Source organism: Sabethes cyaneus, chromosome 1 (genome assembly GCF_943734655.1).
Source record: "Sabethes cyaneus chromosome 1, idSabCyanKW18_F2, whole genome shotgun sequence".
Taxonomy (NCBI): domain Eukaryota; kingdom Metazoa; phylum Arthropoda; class Insecta; order Diptera; family Culicidae; genus Sabethes; species Sabethes cyaneus.
Window position 1 is genome coordinate 52,986,270 of NC_071353.1, and position 17,411 is coordinate 53,003,680.

Here is a 17,411-nt window from a genome sequence, read left to right on the forward strand (position 1 = left end):
TGGATGGATGGATGGATGGATGGATGGATGGATGGATGGATGGATGGATGGATGGATGGATGGATGGATGGATGGATGGATGGATGGATGGATGGATGGATGGATGGATGGATGGATGGATGGATGGATGGATGGATGGATGGATGGATGGATGGATGGATGGATGGATGGATGGATGGATGGATGGATGGATGGATGGATGGATGGATGGATGGATGGATGGATGGATGGATGGATGGATGGATGGATGGATGGATGGATGGATGGATGGATGGATGGATGGATGGATGGATGGATGGATGGATGGATGGATGGATGGATGGATGGATGGATGGATGGATGGATGGATGGATGGATGGATGGATGGATGGATGGATGGATGGATGGATGGATGGATGGATGGATGGATGGATGGATGGATGGATGGATGGATGGATGGATGGATGGATGGATGGATGGATGGATGGATGGATGGATGGATGGATGGATGGATGGATGGATGGATGGATGGATGGATGGATGGATGGATGGATGGATGGATGGATGGATGGATGGATGGATGGATGGATGGATGGATGGATGGATGGATGGATGGATGGATGGATGGATGGATGGATGGATGGATGGATGGATGGATGGATGGATGGATGGATGGATGGATGGATGGATGGATGGATGGATGGATGGATGGATGGATGGATGGATGGATGGATGGATGGATGGATGGATGGATGGATGGATGGATGGATGGATGGATGGATGGATGGATGGATGGATGGATGGATGGATGGATGGATGGATGGACAAATTAAAAATAATACAATAAAAAATTCGGTGGTAGAAAACGTTCTACCATATGTAGGTTACGGGAGGGTATTTCCAGCACGCTACTAAATTCGGCATACATTACCTTTCTTTGCTGCGCTTTCCCAAACAAAAACTTTGCCGCTATATAACAATACTGAAACGAACGTAGCACTCATAAGCTGTAATATGTTAAACTATTAATTATTTTCATAAAAATGTAAGTAATTCGCTAAATTTTCCACTGGCACGTTCAGGCTGAAAAAACCAGCAGCAATCGCTTACGCGTATCCGGTCTTGATGATGGTTTGGAAAACACACAATTATGATCACGTTTACTTATTTAAGCAACTAAACAGCTGTGAATATGATGTCACAGAACAATTCTACTTATTTTAATCACGGAAGAACATAAAAATTCCCCTGATATGAAAATATTAATCAATTTTCATTCACTAGCACTTGCAGCATTTTGTTTTTAATTTCAGCATATGGTGCTCTATTTACACTACTACCAATGTGTGAGGCAGTTACTCCTGAAAGTATTCTATCGTGTTGACCTAGCTAGTATTTGAGTGACAACCACTTGCTTTTAGTGCTAGTGTATATGTACGATTCAATGATACACTAGTGCCAGCAGCAAGCTGTTGTCACTGCAAAACTAATTATCTTCAGTGAACCCGGAATGTAGCCAATAGCGACACGTTATCAATCGGTCTCTCTTTTGATCTATTTTTGCAAAGCATCTCATCCCTGAGCAGGCTATTTCGGCCGGTCGGATCAAAAAACACAGACACCACTATAGAAAATGGGCACAATTAAGCCGCAGCGATTTCATCATTTCTCGCGACTATAACTCAAATTCAGTAGCGTTTCATTATGACCAAAATACACGATATTCAGTAAATAATATTCTATCAACTGGAATAAAAATCTTGTCTCGAATAAACGTAATTCCTGAATATTGTTCAAGCTACCGCTTAATGGGCTGAAAATACCCTCCCGTACCCTAGTTGTGTTCAAAAGGAATTTTCACTAATAACTAAACGCAATCGTTAGATTTTTATTATTAACTGACTATGGATTGATGAACAAGAAAAAAATATTTTAAATAATTTTGATGAGGTAGTACACAGGTTTTTCGACTTTTCATCGAAGTTTTCTATCACCGTGTAAAATTTTGGGTAAAACCTTTGCTTGGAAGTATTTCTCATAGGTGGCTGTGGAAATTTTTTATTTTTATATTTCCATAAAAAAATTGTTGTACTACGCTTAGCTTAAGAGTAATAATTTTTTGAAATAAGCGATACACATGTAAGCCGTAAAATTTCCTTTGAAATTTTCAGAAAAATAGGGGAATTTTTAAACAGTGACATTATTTATAAGTCCATCGACCATGCTCGTGTGTAAATTTGTTATGTCAATTGTAGAATTTAATATTTTCGTTTTAATTGGCTGTCAGTCTGTTAAAAGTAGAACATATTTTGTAATCTTTCCAACGTTTCAACTGTGTATTTCAGTCTTCTTCAGGCATTGCTACAATATGTTATGTTATGGTGATTTATCACAAAATGTTTTTCAAATTATTCGTCCAATACTGTCTGCTTTTTGTTTTTTGTTTTTAAATCAAATCATACGACAGACAACAGTTTTAAATCCATCCCTATATAAAACAGATGTGCGATAAAAACAATTTTAACGACAAGTAACTTCTTCGAGACACAGATACTTCCCAGTAAACCATTTGGTTTGTATATCTCGATTGCAACTGAGGTATACGAAATCATATCTGAACGAAAAAGTTACATTTCACGCCATTTTTTTTTTTTTTTTTTTTTTGCGAGTTGGGAAATCTGCTGAGCGCCTTAGAAGATACGGTACTATCAGACACCTGAGAAGATACCTCAGGGAGTGGGGTTTAGGTATCCCGACCCCCCTAATGGGGCGTGAGGATCCCGACCCACTAAAACCCTACTCGAGTCTCCAGCCTCAATCCCCCCTGGAACCACCTTATCGGTATTACTTCAGGGAGGGGCTATTGTGCTTAATGCACTCGCTTAGATAACTACTGGACTATGGTAGTTAGGCTGTTTATTCGCCGTTGATCGGCTCTCCAGTGGTTTTGTAGCTCGAGTACAATCTGGGTAGCAGCCGCATTGACCGCTCCCCAGATGTCCGAGCTGGAACACATCTTTTGGACTAAGTTATCCGGGGTAGTGTCCTGTCCACTCACTGCCATCATGCTGCTTCTCGCGCCCGCGAAACGAGGGCATATGAAAAAAGCATGTTCTGCCGTTTCCTCAACATCCGCGCATTCGGGACACGCGGGGGACTCCGCATGCCCAAACTTATGCAGATACTGTCTGAAGCAACCATGCCCTGACAGAATCTGTGTCAGGTGGAAGTTGACTTCGCCGTGGCGCCTGTTGACCCACCCAGATAGTTCCGGGATAAGTCGGTGTGTCCACCGACCTTTTGTGGAATTAGACCATGCCCGCTGCCATGTGGTCATCGAGGCCGATCTTGTGGTACTCCGTATGCCTCTAGTTCCTCGTTGGTTGAAGCACTCTACGTCTTCGCTGATGATAATGCCAATAGGCATCATACCTGCTAGGACGCAGATTGCGTCATGTGAAACTGTGCGATACGCACTCGCCACTCTCAAGCACATGAGACGATAGGTGCTTTCCAGCTTGGCTAGATAGCTTTTGGTACCTAACGCCGATGACCACACCGGTCCGCCATACCTAAGTATAGACTGGACCACGTTGGCTAATAGCCTTCGTTTGCTGCCATATACCGCAGAGCTATTAGACATCATACGAGACAATGCCGAAATAGCTGTGGAAGCCTTCTTGCAGGCATAGTCGACGTGGCTCCCGAACGTCATCCGTGGCTTGTCGTCGACCATGACTCCCAGAAGTTTTAAGGACCGCGTTGACGAAATAGTGCAGTCCCCGACGCTGATCTTTGCTTGCTGTACCGACTTGCGGTTGTTCACCACGATAACCTCCGTTTTATGATGCGCTAGCTCCAGTTTCCTGGATCGCATCCAATCTTCAACAATGCTTATAGAGTGGGCAGCCGTCAACTCAACCTCTCTGATAGATTCACCATAGACTTCCAGGGTGATGTCATCCGCAAAGCCGACAATCACCACCCCTACCGGGAACTTTAGCTTCAACACCTCGTCATACATGACGTTCCACAACACCGGGCCCAGTATGGAACCTTGCGGAACCCCTGCGGTGATTGGAACGCACTTCTGACCCTCCTCCGTGTTGTAGCATAGCACACGATTCTGGAAATAATTTTCCAGGATCCTGTACAGCGACACCGGCACTTGGACGTTCCGAAGCGAGTTGGCTATGGAGTCCCAGCTAGCGCTATTAAACGCATTTCTCACGTCGAGCGTGACAACTGCGCAATAACGAGTACCTGTCCTCTTGGGCTGGATTGCCACCTCGGCTGTCTTAGTGACAGACAAGATGGCATCCACCGTAGATTTGCCTTTTCGGAAGCCGAATTGGTTCCTTGACAGACCGTTTGTACCCTCAGTGTACTGTACGAGTCTGTTAAGGATAACCCTTTCCAGCACCTTGCCGGCAGTATCGAGCAGACAGATCGGCCTATATGACGAGGGGATACCCGGAGGTTTTCCCGGCTTCGGCAATAGGACCAGATTCTGTCGTTTCCATCTGTCCGGGAAGTTGCCAGCTTCCAGGCATCTACTCATTACTGCCCCGAATAATTCGGGAGCCTCCAGAATAGCCGCTTTCAGGGCCATATTCGGGATTCCGTCTGGTCCCGATGCCTTGCTCACCTTTAGGGATTTAGCGATCTCAATGAGTTCCTCGTTCGTAACCGTTACTTCCTCCCCGACCTCTAAACCACCGTCGCCCACGTTACTTTGGATGTTCGGCCCGGAGACCGACCATCCTACGCTATGGTCTGAGATACTGGAACGTCGGCCGTGGGACGACTCAGCGGCCTGAGGCCAGGGCCTTGGCTCGTGGCGCGGAAAGAGGCCCTCAATGATCCGCTCCAGCATCTCTGGCGATCTCTCTGCGGGTGCCATCACGCCCTTGGCCTTTGCCATTACGATCCTGTAGGCATCACCCCACGGGTTCGCATTGGCACTGGCACATAACCTTTCAAAGCAGGCTCGCTTGCTAGCTATTATCCCACTCTTAAGCGCTGCGCGTGCAGCAACTAGTGCTACTCGACATTCTGCTCTGCCCTCGTCCGAACGAGCTCTTTGCATAATTCTCCTTGCACGAAAGCAGGCTCCGCGGAGTTCCGCGATTTCTTCTGTCCACCAGTAAACCGGTGACCTACCATACCTAGGTCGGCTTTTCCTAGGCATGGTGGCGTCACACGCTCGCGACAGCACCTCAACCAAATAATCAGCGTTCGGATCGGGCATATCGCGATCACCGCACTCTCTTCGGATCGCTTCCACAAATACTTCAGGATCGAAGTATGATGTCTTCCACCCACGGGTGGTTGTAGTGTTGGCTCTACCCGCCGCCTGCCGCCTCGTTATCTGACCAACACCATAGCGGACTGCCTGATGGTCACTGTGAGTGTAGCCATTGTCTACCCTCCAGTCTCCTATCAGACCAGGGCTGCCGAATGTCACGTCGATAATAGACTCTGCACCATTCCTGCTGAAGGTACTTGTGGTGCCGACGTTGGCCAGGTCTACGTTGAGCTTTGCCAGAGCCTCAAGCAGAATCCGACCCCTATGGTTCGTGCGACGACTTCCCCACTCAACCGCCCAAGCGTTGAAGTCGCCCGCCACAACCACCGGCCTTAGACCAGTCAGCGCAACTGATACTTGGTCTACCATCCGCGTAAACTGCTCGATCGACCAACTCGGCGGAGCATAACAGCTGCAGTAGAACACTCCACCCACTTTGGCAACCGCAAATCCCTCGTCTGCGGTTGACACAACCTCTTGAACCGGGAACCTGCTTGTCGTCCATATGGCCGCCAACCCGGACCTATCCGAGACCCAGTTACCGTTTCCGGCAGGGATGCGGTATGGGTCCGAGATGATGGCAATGTCCGTCAACGACTCAGTAACTGCTATAACAGCTGCTGGGCCGCATGGCAGTGGTTCAAGTTTAGTTGCGTTACCTGCACTACGCCCGTGTTTTAGTCGCAGGCGCGCCTGCCGGGCACTTTGAGCCTCCTGTTGTGTGCTTAGCGTCCCGTTGGCCTGTACATATCAGGCACTTGGGCGGCGCCGAACAGTCCCTCGCTATATGGCCCGCACCGCCACATCTTCTACACAGGTGGCTTCTGTCAGGCCCCTTACAGCTCCAGGACTTGTGCCCTCGCTCAAAGCACCGGAAGCAAGCCTCCGGCTGCTGGAACACGCTCAGTGGGCATACGGACCATCCCACCTTCAACTTGGCCGCCTTCAGGGCTGTATTCCCGTCTACCAGTGGAAGTCTTATTGTAGCTACCTGGGTTCCCGCCGGTCCCTTGCGCAGACGAACTGCTTCGGTAGTCACCACCACGTTACATTGCTCCTTGAGAGCTCGTGTCAGTTCGACCGCTTCAGTGATCTCGTCCAGGTTTTTAAGCTGGAGAGTCAGCTCAGGCGTCAGTGCGCGGATCTGTATGCCATCACCAAGGACCTTTTCTGCCAGCACTTTGTAGGCAGAACCCTTCTCAGTGACATCCTTTTTTAGCTCAAGGATCATGTCGCCGGTGCGGGAGCGGCGGATACTCCGCACATCCGCGCCAAGACCCTTCAGCTGCTCGTCCCCTCTCATGGCCTTCAAAACTTCTGCATAGCTCAGCCCCTCAGTTTTGAGGATAAGGGCATCGCCTTTGCTCCTCTTTTTTCTGGCCACTTTCGGTGGAGTTCGATCCTCCTCTTTCTTCCTGGCCTTCTTCTTTTTCACTGTTTCCCACTGATTGTCGGGAGCTAACTGCGTCTTATTACCCTCGGAGGGTTTCACAGTTTGCTTACGATCCTCAGCGATCAAGCGCTTCTTCGGGCCCGTGGGGGTTTGTTCCCCTGGGGACTGCCTTGCACGTTTAGTCGATATCTTATCACTGGACCGCTCCGTAGTCACAAGGGCTACGGTGTGGTCAGTCGTTGACAGACAGGCATCCGTTTGTACAGACCTCGATACAAACGCCTTTTCTATCACTTTTACTCGCGCTTCGAGTTCGCCGTGTTCCTTCGTCGCAGCACGGATGGTGCCCCGAAGCATGAGCAGGCTTTGTTTCAGGTCCTTCGCTAGGGTGCTGCGGCCTGCCACAAACTCGATAATGGCATCGAGCTGATGAGACGCCGCTACCACTCTCGGTAGCATGTCTCTCTTTCCTTCCACTGCTTTTATTAGCGACGGGCCATTCATCGCTGCGTCCGGCGTAGATGCAGTTGGAGCGACAGGTATGCCGCTTCCCTTTCCGCTTACGCTGGCGCTTCTGCTCGTATCCATCGGCGGAGATCGCTGGATACCACCTCTTGCGAACGGATTATCTAATCCGTCCGCGCTCACTGAAGTAAAGTTTTTTTGATTTTGATTATTCATATAGAATCCCACGAGTTGAGGGGAAAGAAGAGTCCGCCGCATCAGAGCCCCTCATGATGCGGTAAGGGCTGATTACTGTGGAGGGCGCTCTGGTACTCCACAGGCTCCGTTTGAGGCTGGGTATTTATAGAACCCCCCCCCACCATTCATCCCTCGGCACGGGTCGCATGACACCTTGGATTAGGGGTTTATCCATTCTTGTTTTTACTTTTAGCCATGGATAACAGCTATTCAACCATCCTCCTTTAGGGGCTTTGGACCCTCTGCTCAGGTTCTCAGTATTTTCAGGTTCATCGAACATGCTTCTACCGAGATCCGTCATTTGCAGGCGGAGTTACATTTCACGCCATATAAGAACATATATGTACCAAAGTGGAGGCGATATACATGCGAAAAGTTTGACAACTATTTGTAATTCTATTTTACGCAGTTTTTATAACACGCAACTAAATACTCCTGAATATATGATTAAGATATAATCAAATATTGCAATTGTCTATCCTGCTTTATAATTCACAGTCATGAAGACACGCACGACTGCAAAACAACTTATTGTTCACTTCAATTTGACATACTCTAGTCAATTTACAATTCCAATGTGAAATTGACATGAAAACGATTTAATGTGAACTTTCTATTACGATTTTGTGTTATCTGGGTTGACAAAGAGCATACAGCATTGTACGTAAAATTTAAAAAACATTTTGTGACAGACCTAACATGTAAGATACCGTAGCAATCCCTGAAGAAGTCTGAAATACACAGTTGAAACGTTGGAAAGATTACAAAACCTGTTCTAATTTTAATAGACTGACAGCCAATTAAAACGAGAATACTTGTATATAAAATTTTCTGAAATTCTGCGACCCTACAGCCCAAATCATTTCTTGTAAATAATTTACCAGTAACACAACTTGCGTACGTTATCCTGAGCAGAAGGATCGTGCACTACTCAAGTGCACTTAATACCTGTTTTTATCGTTAGTTATAGCTTGAATACGAAATTTTCCATGCATATGTATAACCCGATATATAAATAACCCCACGAAAATATTAAACACTCAAGTCACGGAGCAGCAATCAACGTATTATCAGTCGGCGGTAGACGAAGGCCTATGGCCGTTCTTTTCGAAATTGCTTCCTCTCCAAAAGGCATTCTTCAACCAAGGGAAATATTGTTCATCATTCATTCCAGTAAAGGTTCAATTTATGGCAATTATTTCGGTTTAGGGGAAAATTAAGCAATATTCAAAAACAAAATCACAGATTGAAGCTCTTTTCTTTCATTATTCGTCATTATTTTGGCTTCAAATTACCAAGAATCCAACTATTAATTAACGAATTTAATTTAATTTGTGGGCAAAGCTAAAAATTATAACAAAGTTTTGACTGTTTCTCAATCGTAGCAAAATATCAGATGAACGCACATAAAACAATTATGTCATTGAAGGGTTCTAAACTGTAATCACATAATCTTCTAATCAACGAAACGTTCAGTATGGCAAACTTCGGTAACAGCTACTGGACATATCGACATAAATTGCGCAGAAAAACTCCAATATCGTGAACCAATATTTTTTCTAATGTGTTGAGATGAAAAATGTCCATGTGCCACACATCGTATCCTGCACTGTTGATTTTGTTTTTTTTTTTCTTTCCTTTTCCACTCAGATAAAAAATCGTCACTTTGAGCATGCCTTCGAAGTATCCAGCTTTATATTTTTTGTCGGCCCGATGACAGTCATCGCCGTCCTGTATGTGCTGATAGGAATCAAGCTGCGGAAGAGTAAACTGCTGCAGGGCGTCAAACGGCAGGGTGCCAGCGGTGGAGCGGGCATCGGAACAGCAAATGGTGCCGGTGATGTTGTGTCGTCCGGTGGGACCAGTGCCCGTGGTGTAAGCGGTCAGACGCGTGTGATACGAATGTTGGGTAAGTCTCATAATGTCCCCAGCTCAAGTGTTTGCCGCCGGCTATAATCGCATTTCTCCTCGCAGTGGCAGTCGTCGCAACGTTCTTCTTCTGCTGGGCACCTTTCCACGCTCAGCGACTGATGGCGGTGTACGGAGCGGTCACCAATACGAACAACGTGTTCTATGTCAAAGTCTACATCGTCTTAACATACATTTCCGGCATTTTGTACTTTCTGTCGACATGCATCAATCCGCTACTGTACCACATAATGAGTCACAAGTTCCGTGATGCATCGCGAGTAAGTATTTACTTTTACGAACTAATGTTCTATAAAACATGTGCGCTTTCTACATCACAAACAAATTTTGTGATTGTTTACAGTACATTGAAACAGTAAAAAAGGTCATGTAGAATAACATTAATTTTTATTATTCTGCATGGTTGTACAACTAAAGAAGTATTTAGGGTAAATTGCCAATTGTTGCACAGGTAAGCACTCATCTACAGCAATTTGATGATTTTGAACAAATAAAAGCAAATTGTTTTTGGGAAAACCGCTTATTACACCGATAGACTAATATTAAATTGCTTCCCATAACCCTCTGTGTGGAATTCTTTATAAAAATTGTGTAAAATACGTTTTATGCATAGCATATGTGAACTCAATTATTGCACACCAAAATAACTTTCAAATCATATAATTGCACACTTTACGCCCGAATATTGCAAGCTTTTGTTTTGACTTTTCCTCATTATTACGTTGGCATTATTGCCTAGTAGTAGTTTTATTTACGGACAAAGCCACTTACATATACATACTTTAGAATTACCCTAGCATCCATTATGGACCTGAAAACCTAGCAATAACCGGTGAAAAACGGGAAAAATCGCGTTATGGAAAGCTACGGCTCCCACCACTTGCGTTGATAAACACAAAGCAACACCGCAGAGAAGTGAACTGTCAAATACGTGTTGCAGAAAAATAGGGGTTAGGACAAGCAAAACAGGTGTGCAAAGTAATTGGAAGGAGTATCGTACGTTGTTCCAATTATTGAATTTACGAATCTAACGGTAATTTGTGTTACAAAGACCCAATTTCATTCACTTATTGAGTAAAGCAAGTTTCTATCAATGCTACGAAACCCATAGAACAAGTTTATTTACATCAAATGTTCGGTAAAAGCTTATTTTGTAAATCAATTTTTTAAATAATTTTGACAAGTATCAAATTTCTTAATAGTTTTTAGGTAGTGTGCAATAATGGGCAAATTACCCTACGCAATATAAAATAATTCAGAAAGTCCGCTATGCCGTTCTCAACCAGAGTATTATAATAAAAACTACATGCCCGCTAACGGGCAACGGGCAACATCGTAAAAACAAATCGATCGAGACTAACGATTATTTTTCATAAAAGTACGTTAAAAAAGCTCAAATTTTGATTTTGATGCGAAAATAATTATCTAGATGAGCGGCAGGCAAGAAATAGGCGTGTCGTTTTTTATGTCCAACGTTAAACCCAGTTATTTTTTTTTAAATCATACTTACTTACTTCTACCAGTATAGAGCCGCGGTGACTCTTGCCAGATCAAAAATTCCTCTCCATCGTACTCGGTCCTGGGCTACTCAGCCAAAATTCAGTGAGCGTCTCAACACACACGAGTCGGCTCCATCCTAGTCGAACCATTAGCACATTGGGTCCCTCTATTCCTGGTGCTGGTGGAGTTCTTGAAGAGAACAGATGCGACTGTGTGGAAGTCGTCCGGCATCCTTGCAACGTGATCGACCCACCGTAGTTTCCCAACTTTCGCCAGATGTACTACGGAAATCTCTCCAAGTAGTGCCTGCAACTCATGGTTCATACGCTTACGCTACTCTCCGCTATCCGTTTGTACTCCGCCAAAAATATTCCGAAGCACCTCTCGTTCAAATATGGTAAGTGCACATATGTCTTTTGTAAGCGAAGTTATTATCGCAAGTTTGTAGAGGACTACTACCGGTCTGATTAATGTTTTGTACATCGTCAGCTTTGTGCGGCGGCCTATGCTCCTTGATCGAAGCATCTTCCAGCTTGAATACGTCGTTGAATCTTCTTACTGGTGTTATTGTTGGCGGTGACCAGAGATCGTAAATATAAGAACTCATCAACCACTTCCAATTCATCACCATCAATAGGCGGTGTCCGTTGGAGGCAAATGTTGTTTTCTCTGAAGCTTCTTTCTACCATAGATTTGGTTTTCGACGCATTGATGTGTAATCCAATCCTCCTAGCCTCCGTTTATAGTCTGGCATAGATTACCTGCGCCATCCTTAGGATACTAGTAATGATATCGAGCTCGTCTACAAAGGCTAAGTGTTAGCTACTCTTGCGGAAGATCGTTCCTCTCATTTGGATGCCCGCTCGCAGGATCCCACTTTCAAAGCGATGTTCACTAACATATAACAGTCCATCCCCTTGTCGCAACCCTTTACGCGATTCGAAAGGACTCGAGAGTGCCCCCCAAAACACGCACGTAAAACTTCACTCGCTCCAAGGTCTCTTTGATCAGCCGCGTCAGTTTGTCCGGAAAATCGTTCTCGTGCATTATCTGCCATAGATGTTTGCGCTCGACCACATCTTAATGCCACGGTAATTACAGCAATCTAGCCGATCGTCCTTTTTGTAGATGGGACCACACCTTTCATCCACTTCTCCGATAGTTTCTCCTCCTCCCAAATCCTTGAAATTATACAGTAAGGCGTGGTTCACAAATTACGTAACGCAAAAATTGTAGTTTTTTGGGTTAACTTCCGTAGCGTCTCCTTGTGTTTTATCGCTTAGGTTAACTCTTAGGTTAACTTCCGTAGCGTCTCCTTGTGTTTTATCGCTTAGGTTAACTCTTAGGTTAACTTCCGTAGCGTCTCCTTGTGTTTTATCGCTGCTGAGATGTTCTTCGAAGAGCCGCTTTCACCTGTCGACCACCTCACGCTCATTTGTAACCAGGTTTCTATTCCCGTCTCTACACATATCAGGCTTCGGTGTGTGTCTTTTACGAGATTGGTACACCTTCTCATAGGACTAACTCATTAACGTGGAATTGTTGTTGTTTTGTTCACGATCTCTATCCTCTTTCTGGCGCTTTTTCCTCAGGATCGTGGTCCGCTTATTCCGCGCTAGTCGATACCTGATAAAATTCTCCCTCGAGGCGATGGTTAGATAGTTTTTCCAAGCTATGTTGTTCCTCTCCATCGCTTATCGGTATTCCCCGTCAAACCAATCATTTCGTGCGCTCAAGGATTCTTCATTTAGCACCGCGGTTGCGACCTCATTGACGGCCGTGCGTATTCTACTCCATCCGTCGTCGAGGGTCGAAGCACCTAGCTCCACACAGGAAGGTAGAGCTTCATTCAGTACACGCGCGTAGTTCCCGGCAGCTTGTGGGTTACCCAATTGCCGCATGTTTAACCGAGGAGGGCAGCTTTATTGGGAGCTACAAAGCCTCGATAGTTTTGAGTGCCCATGGTCCTAGCCGATATCCTCCGCATCCCGTAGAGAGCGTACATTGGCGATATTCGAGAAAAACCGACCATCGATTAGAATATGGTCGATTTGTTTCAAGGTTCATTGGTTAGGTGATCTCCAGGTGGCTTAGTAGGAATCTTTGCGAAGAAAGAGAGTGCTTCTGATCACCTGGGGTTCGTGTCGGTGTGTATACATTGCTTCCCTGCCGATCGGGGTGTTCATATCCCTGATGACAATCTTGATGACGATCTATCGATGACGATAATATGTCCTGCAGTGCCGCGATGTCAAAGCTTTGGGGTTTTAACTGATCGAGCAGCACCCTGTTGCCGCCCACGGAATTCAGCTATCTGCATTTCCAAGTACCTAGTACCCATTCTATGTCCTCATTTTATCGCCCATGCCGAATGTTTCGAGTAGAATTTCTTTGATTATTCAATTTAGGTAGGTTTCTAGGGCCACGCCATCTTAAAGCGCCGAGATAACACAGTGCCTTCTTCCCTGTCAGTATACGACCTTAGTTTCCACCAGAGTTGGCTATCCGATCTCCGCTAAGGTTGCTCGTATTCTGGCTGGAGGTAGAGATAGAAGTTGCTGAACAAGAGGCTTAGGACCAGATGATGAACCCTGATCTGTACCTTCCCCTACTATAGCGTTATAACACAAATTCTATTCCATGACACTTGTGGAGATGCAGCGGTACCCGCGATCTTTAACTGCAAAAAGCATCGGACTAATATTCCTTCCTTTTCCCATGTAGTACAGTCTTTTGGTCGTGGCCGGCGTCATTATTAACGAGTGACAACCAAAATTTTGGAATTTATTTCTCAAGCTGTCAAAAAAAGACAAAGATACATGAAGAAGTTTTACCGATATTAAAATACATTGTCCATTGTTGAAATGTGTACATTAGTGTACATTTGAAAACGGTCCGTAATCGGCTGTTCAGCGAATCTTTCGTTTGATGTCGGAACAGGAGCGTTATACGGCCGTCATGTCAACTTTTCGAATGCATCTCCTGATTCTACCGATCAACTGCTTGCAATTCGTGGCCCTCCAGTTATTTTTGCACACCAAGAAACTCAAAATCCCGAAGAAATCTTCGATTGGGCACACTGAGACAGATTTGTCGGGTCGTGGTTTTTGGGTAAAAATGGAATCAAATGGGTATTCAGGAGCGATTGTATTTTTTGGCGTAATGCGATGATGCTCTATCCGGCCAAAACACGTATTGTCCATCTGCATGATGTTTTTGTAGAAACAGGATCAAAATTTTCTTCAAACATTCGTTTGGTGCACATCTTAATTGACAGCCAAACCAGAGAGCTTGTTGTTGGAGGTATCAGAAAGAGCACGATGTCCTTCTACGTTCATAATTTTGGCTGGTCTTCCACTACCTTGCTTGCGAATATAGTTGTTGGGCATCTTACTTACTTACTTAGGTGGCTTGCCGTCCTAAGACAAAGCCTGTTGAACAAAATTTCTCCATGTAACTCGGTTGAGGGCTACCGCTCTCCAATTTCTCGGACACCGAGTACTCTCCGCCAGATCTCGCTCCACCTGGCCTAACCATCTTGCTCGCTGCGCTCCTGGTCGTCTTATTCCTACCGGATTTGAGGCGAATACCATCTTTGCAGGGTAGTTGTCCAGCATTCTTGCAACATGTCCTGCCCATCGTATCCGTCCAGCTTTAGCCACCTTCTGGATACTGGGTTCGCCATAAAGCTGTGCGAGCTCATGGTTCATCCTCCGCGTCCATACTCCGTTCTCCTGTACTCCGCCGAAGATCGTTCTTAGCACTCGTCGTTCGAAAACTCCGAGCACTCGCAGGTCCTCCTCGAGCATTGTCCATGTTTCATGCCCGTAGAGAACAATCGGTTTAATAAGCGTTTTGTACAGGGTGCACTTTGTACGGGGACTTAGTCTGCTCGACCGCAATTGCTTGTGGAGCTCATAGTAAGCACGACTTCCGCTGATAATACGCCTCCGAATCTCACGGCTGGTATCATTGTCCGCCGTTACCAGTGAGCCAAGGTAGACAAATTCATCGACTACCTCGAACTCATCGCCGTCGATCAATATACTACTGCCCAAGCGGTGTCGTTCGGCCTCGATTCCGCTGACCAGCATGTACTTTGTTTTAGACGTATTTACCTTTAACCCAATCTTTTCTGCTTCGCGCTTTAGTCTGGTGTACTGTTCCGCCGATAATAGCAGACGAATTGATTAGATTTGATGAATATCGGGCCCCGCGTGTTGATATCCGCTCGGTTCATAACACCTTGTAGCGCTATGTTGAACATCAGGCATGAAAGACCATCACCTTGACGAAGCCCTCTGTGTGATTCGAATAAACTTGACAATCCACCCGAAATCCGAGCACAGCACTGTGTACCATTCATCGTAGATTTAATCAGTTTGATAAGCTTCCTGGGAAAGCTGTTCTCGTCCATGATTTTCCATAGCTCTTTCCGGTCGATGGTATCATATGCGGCTTTGAAGTCAACGAATAAATGATGCGTGTAAACTCTGTATTCACGGCCCTTTTGAAGGATTTGCCGCAGTGTAAATATTTGATCCGTTGTAGACCGACCTTCGACGAAGCCGGCTTGATAAGTTTCCACAAATCTATTCGCAATTGGTGATAGACGGCGGAAAATGATTTGGGACAGCACTTTATAGGCGGCATTGAGAACGGTGATCGCTCGATAGTTCTCACAGCCCAACTTGTCGCCCTTTTTATAGATCGGGCAGATAACCCCATCTTTCCACTCCTCCGGTAGCTGTTCCGTATCCCAAATTCTAACAATTAGTCAGTGTAGACAAACGGCCAGCTTTTCTGGTCCAATTTTAATAAGCTCCGCTCCGATGTCATCTTTTCCAGCTGACTTGTTGTTCTTTAGCTGCATGATGGCCTCCTTAACTTCGCCTATCGTTGGGGCTGGCACCTCTTCCCCGTTTGTTGCACCGTCGATATCGCTTTCCCCGCTGCCATGGTTCTCCGCCTGGGCGCCATTCAGGTGTTCGTCGTAGTGCTGCTTCCACCTATCGGTCACCTCACGATCGTCCATCAGAATACTGCCAGTCTTATCCCGACACATTTTGGCCCGCGGCACAAAGCCTTTGCGGGAGCCGTTCAGCTTCTGGTAGAACTTTCGCGTTTCCTGAGAACGATGCAGCCACTCCAACTCTGCATATTCCTGCTCTTCTAGGTAGCGCTTTTTCTCCCGAAAGATTTGATTTCGCTGCATCTTCTTCTGTTTGTGTCTTTCCACGTTCTGACGTGTGGCACTGCGCATCTTGACGGCCCGCGCAGCGTTCTCGTCATCCATCACCCTCCTACATTCATCGTCAAACCAATCGTTCCGCTGATTCCGGGTCACATGCCCGATGGAGCTCTCCGCTACACTGTTGATGGCTGTTTTGATAGTGTTCCAACAGTTCTCGAGAGGGGCTTCGTCCAGCTCGTCCTCTTCCGGTAGCGCAACTTCGAGTGAATGCGCGTAGTTTGCAGCGACGTCTGGCTGCTTCAGCCGCACGAGATCTAACCGAGGCTGGCGTCGGTACCGAATGGTGTTCACAACGGAGAGTCTTGTGCGCATCTTAACCATCACTAGGTAGTGGTCCGAGTCAACGTTAGCGCTTCGATAGGATCTGACGTCGATAATGTCGGAGAAGGGCGGACTGTCGATCAAAACGTGGTCGATCTGTGATTCTGTCTGATTTGGTGACCTCCAGGTGTACTTGTGATGGATTCTGTGCTGGAAAAAGGTCCCAGCAAACACCAACTCGTATATCAACGTACGAAAATTATCGTTATTGACTTTTAATAAATTCGGGATCGTATATATAGCCTAATAAAATGCACACAAATTAATATTCTATCGTATTTGACGATAACAAGTGATTAACCTACGACTTCCAGCACAAAATTGTATAGCATTATAAAACTAATCGCTTTGAGTCAGATCTTATCGCATAGAAAGACTTATAAAGTTGAATTGTTAATGTATATTTTGTAGTACGTATATGGCCTCCAAATTAGTACGCATATTCTAGTTTTGTGCATCAGATACGATTTTTCAGGGTATATATAAGTACATATAACGCATTTGTTACTCTGATATGCATATGAAAATGTTTACTGGGGTACTATGTACGGCCATATTCTTGGAGGCGGCAAAGTCGATAAGTCTTAGGCCTATTTCATTGGTCCGCTGGTGTGCACTGAACCTTCCAATCACCGGTTTGTATTCCTCCTCCTAGCCGACCTGAGCATTGAAATCCCCGATGACGATCTTGATATCATGTTTTGGGCAGCGGTCGTAATCACTCTCCAACTGCGCGTAGAATTCATCCTTGTCGTCACCGGTACTTCTGAGCTGAGGGCTGTGCACGTTGATGATGCTTATATTGAAGAATCGGCCCTTGATTCTCAACCTGCACATTCGAGGATTGATTGGCCACCACCCAATCACCCGTTTCCTCATCTCGCCCATCACTATGAAAGCTGTACCCAGCTCGTGAGTGTTGCCGCAGCTCTGGTAGATAGTATGTCCATCTCTGAACCACATCTCCTGCAGCGCTACGACGTCGAACTTGCGGCTCTTCAATACGTCGGAGAGCACTCGAGTGC

General features: G+C 45.7%; 1 protein-coding gene across 1 annotated transcript in view; it reads left to right on the top strand.

Annotated features, from left to right (window-relative positions):
* LOC128745693 (pyrokinin-1 receptor-like) overlaps window positions 1–17,411 on the top strand; it is a 93,110-nt gene that overhangs the window by 62,210 nt on the left and 13,489 nt on the right. The window contains exons 4-5 of the mRNA XM_053842772.1: window positions 9,033–9,291; window positions 9,357–9,571. Of these exons, the coding sequence (XP_053698747.1) occupies window positions 9,033–9,291; window positions 9,357–9,571 (474 nt within the window). The remainder of the gene's footprint in view (window positions 1–9,032; window positions 9,292–9,356; window positions 9,572–17,411) is intronic.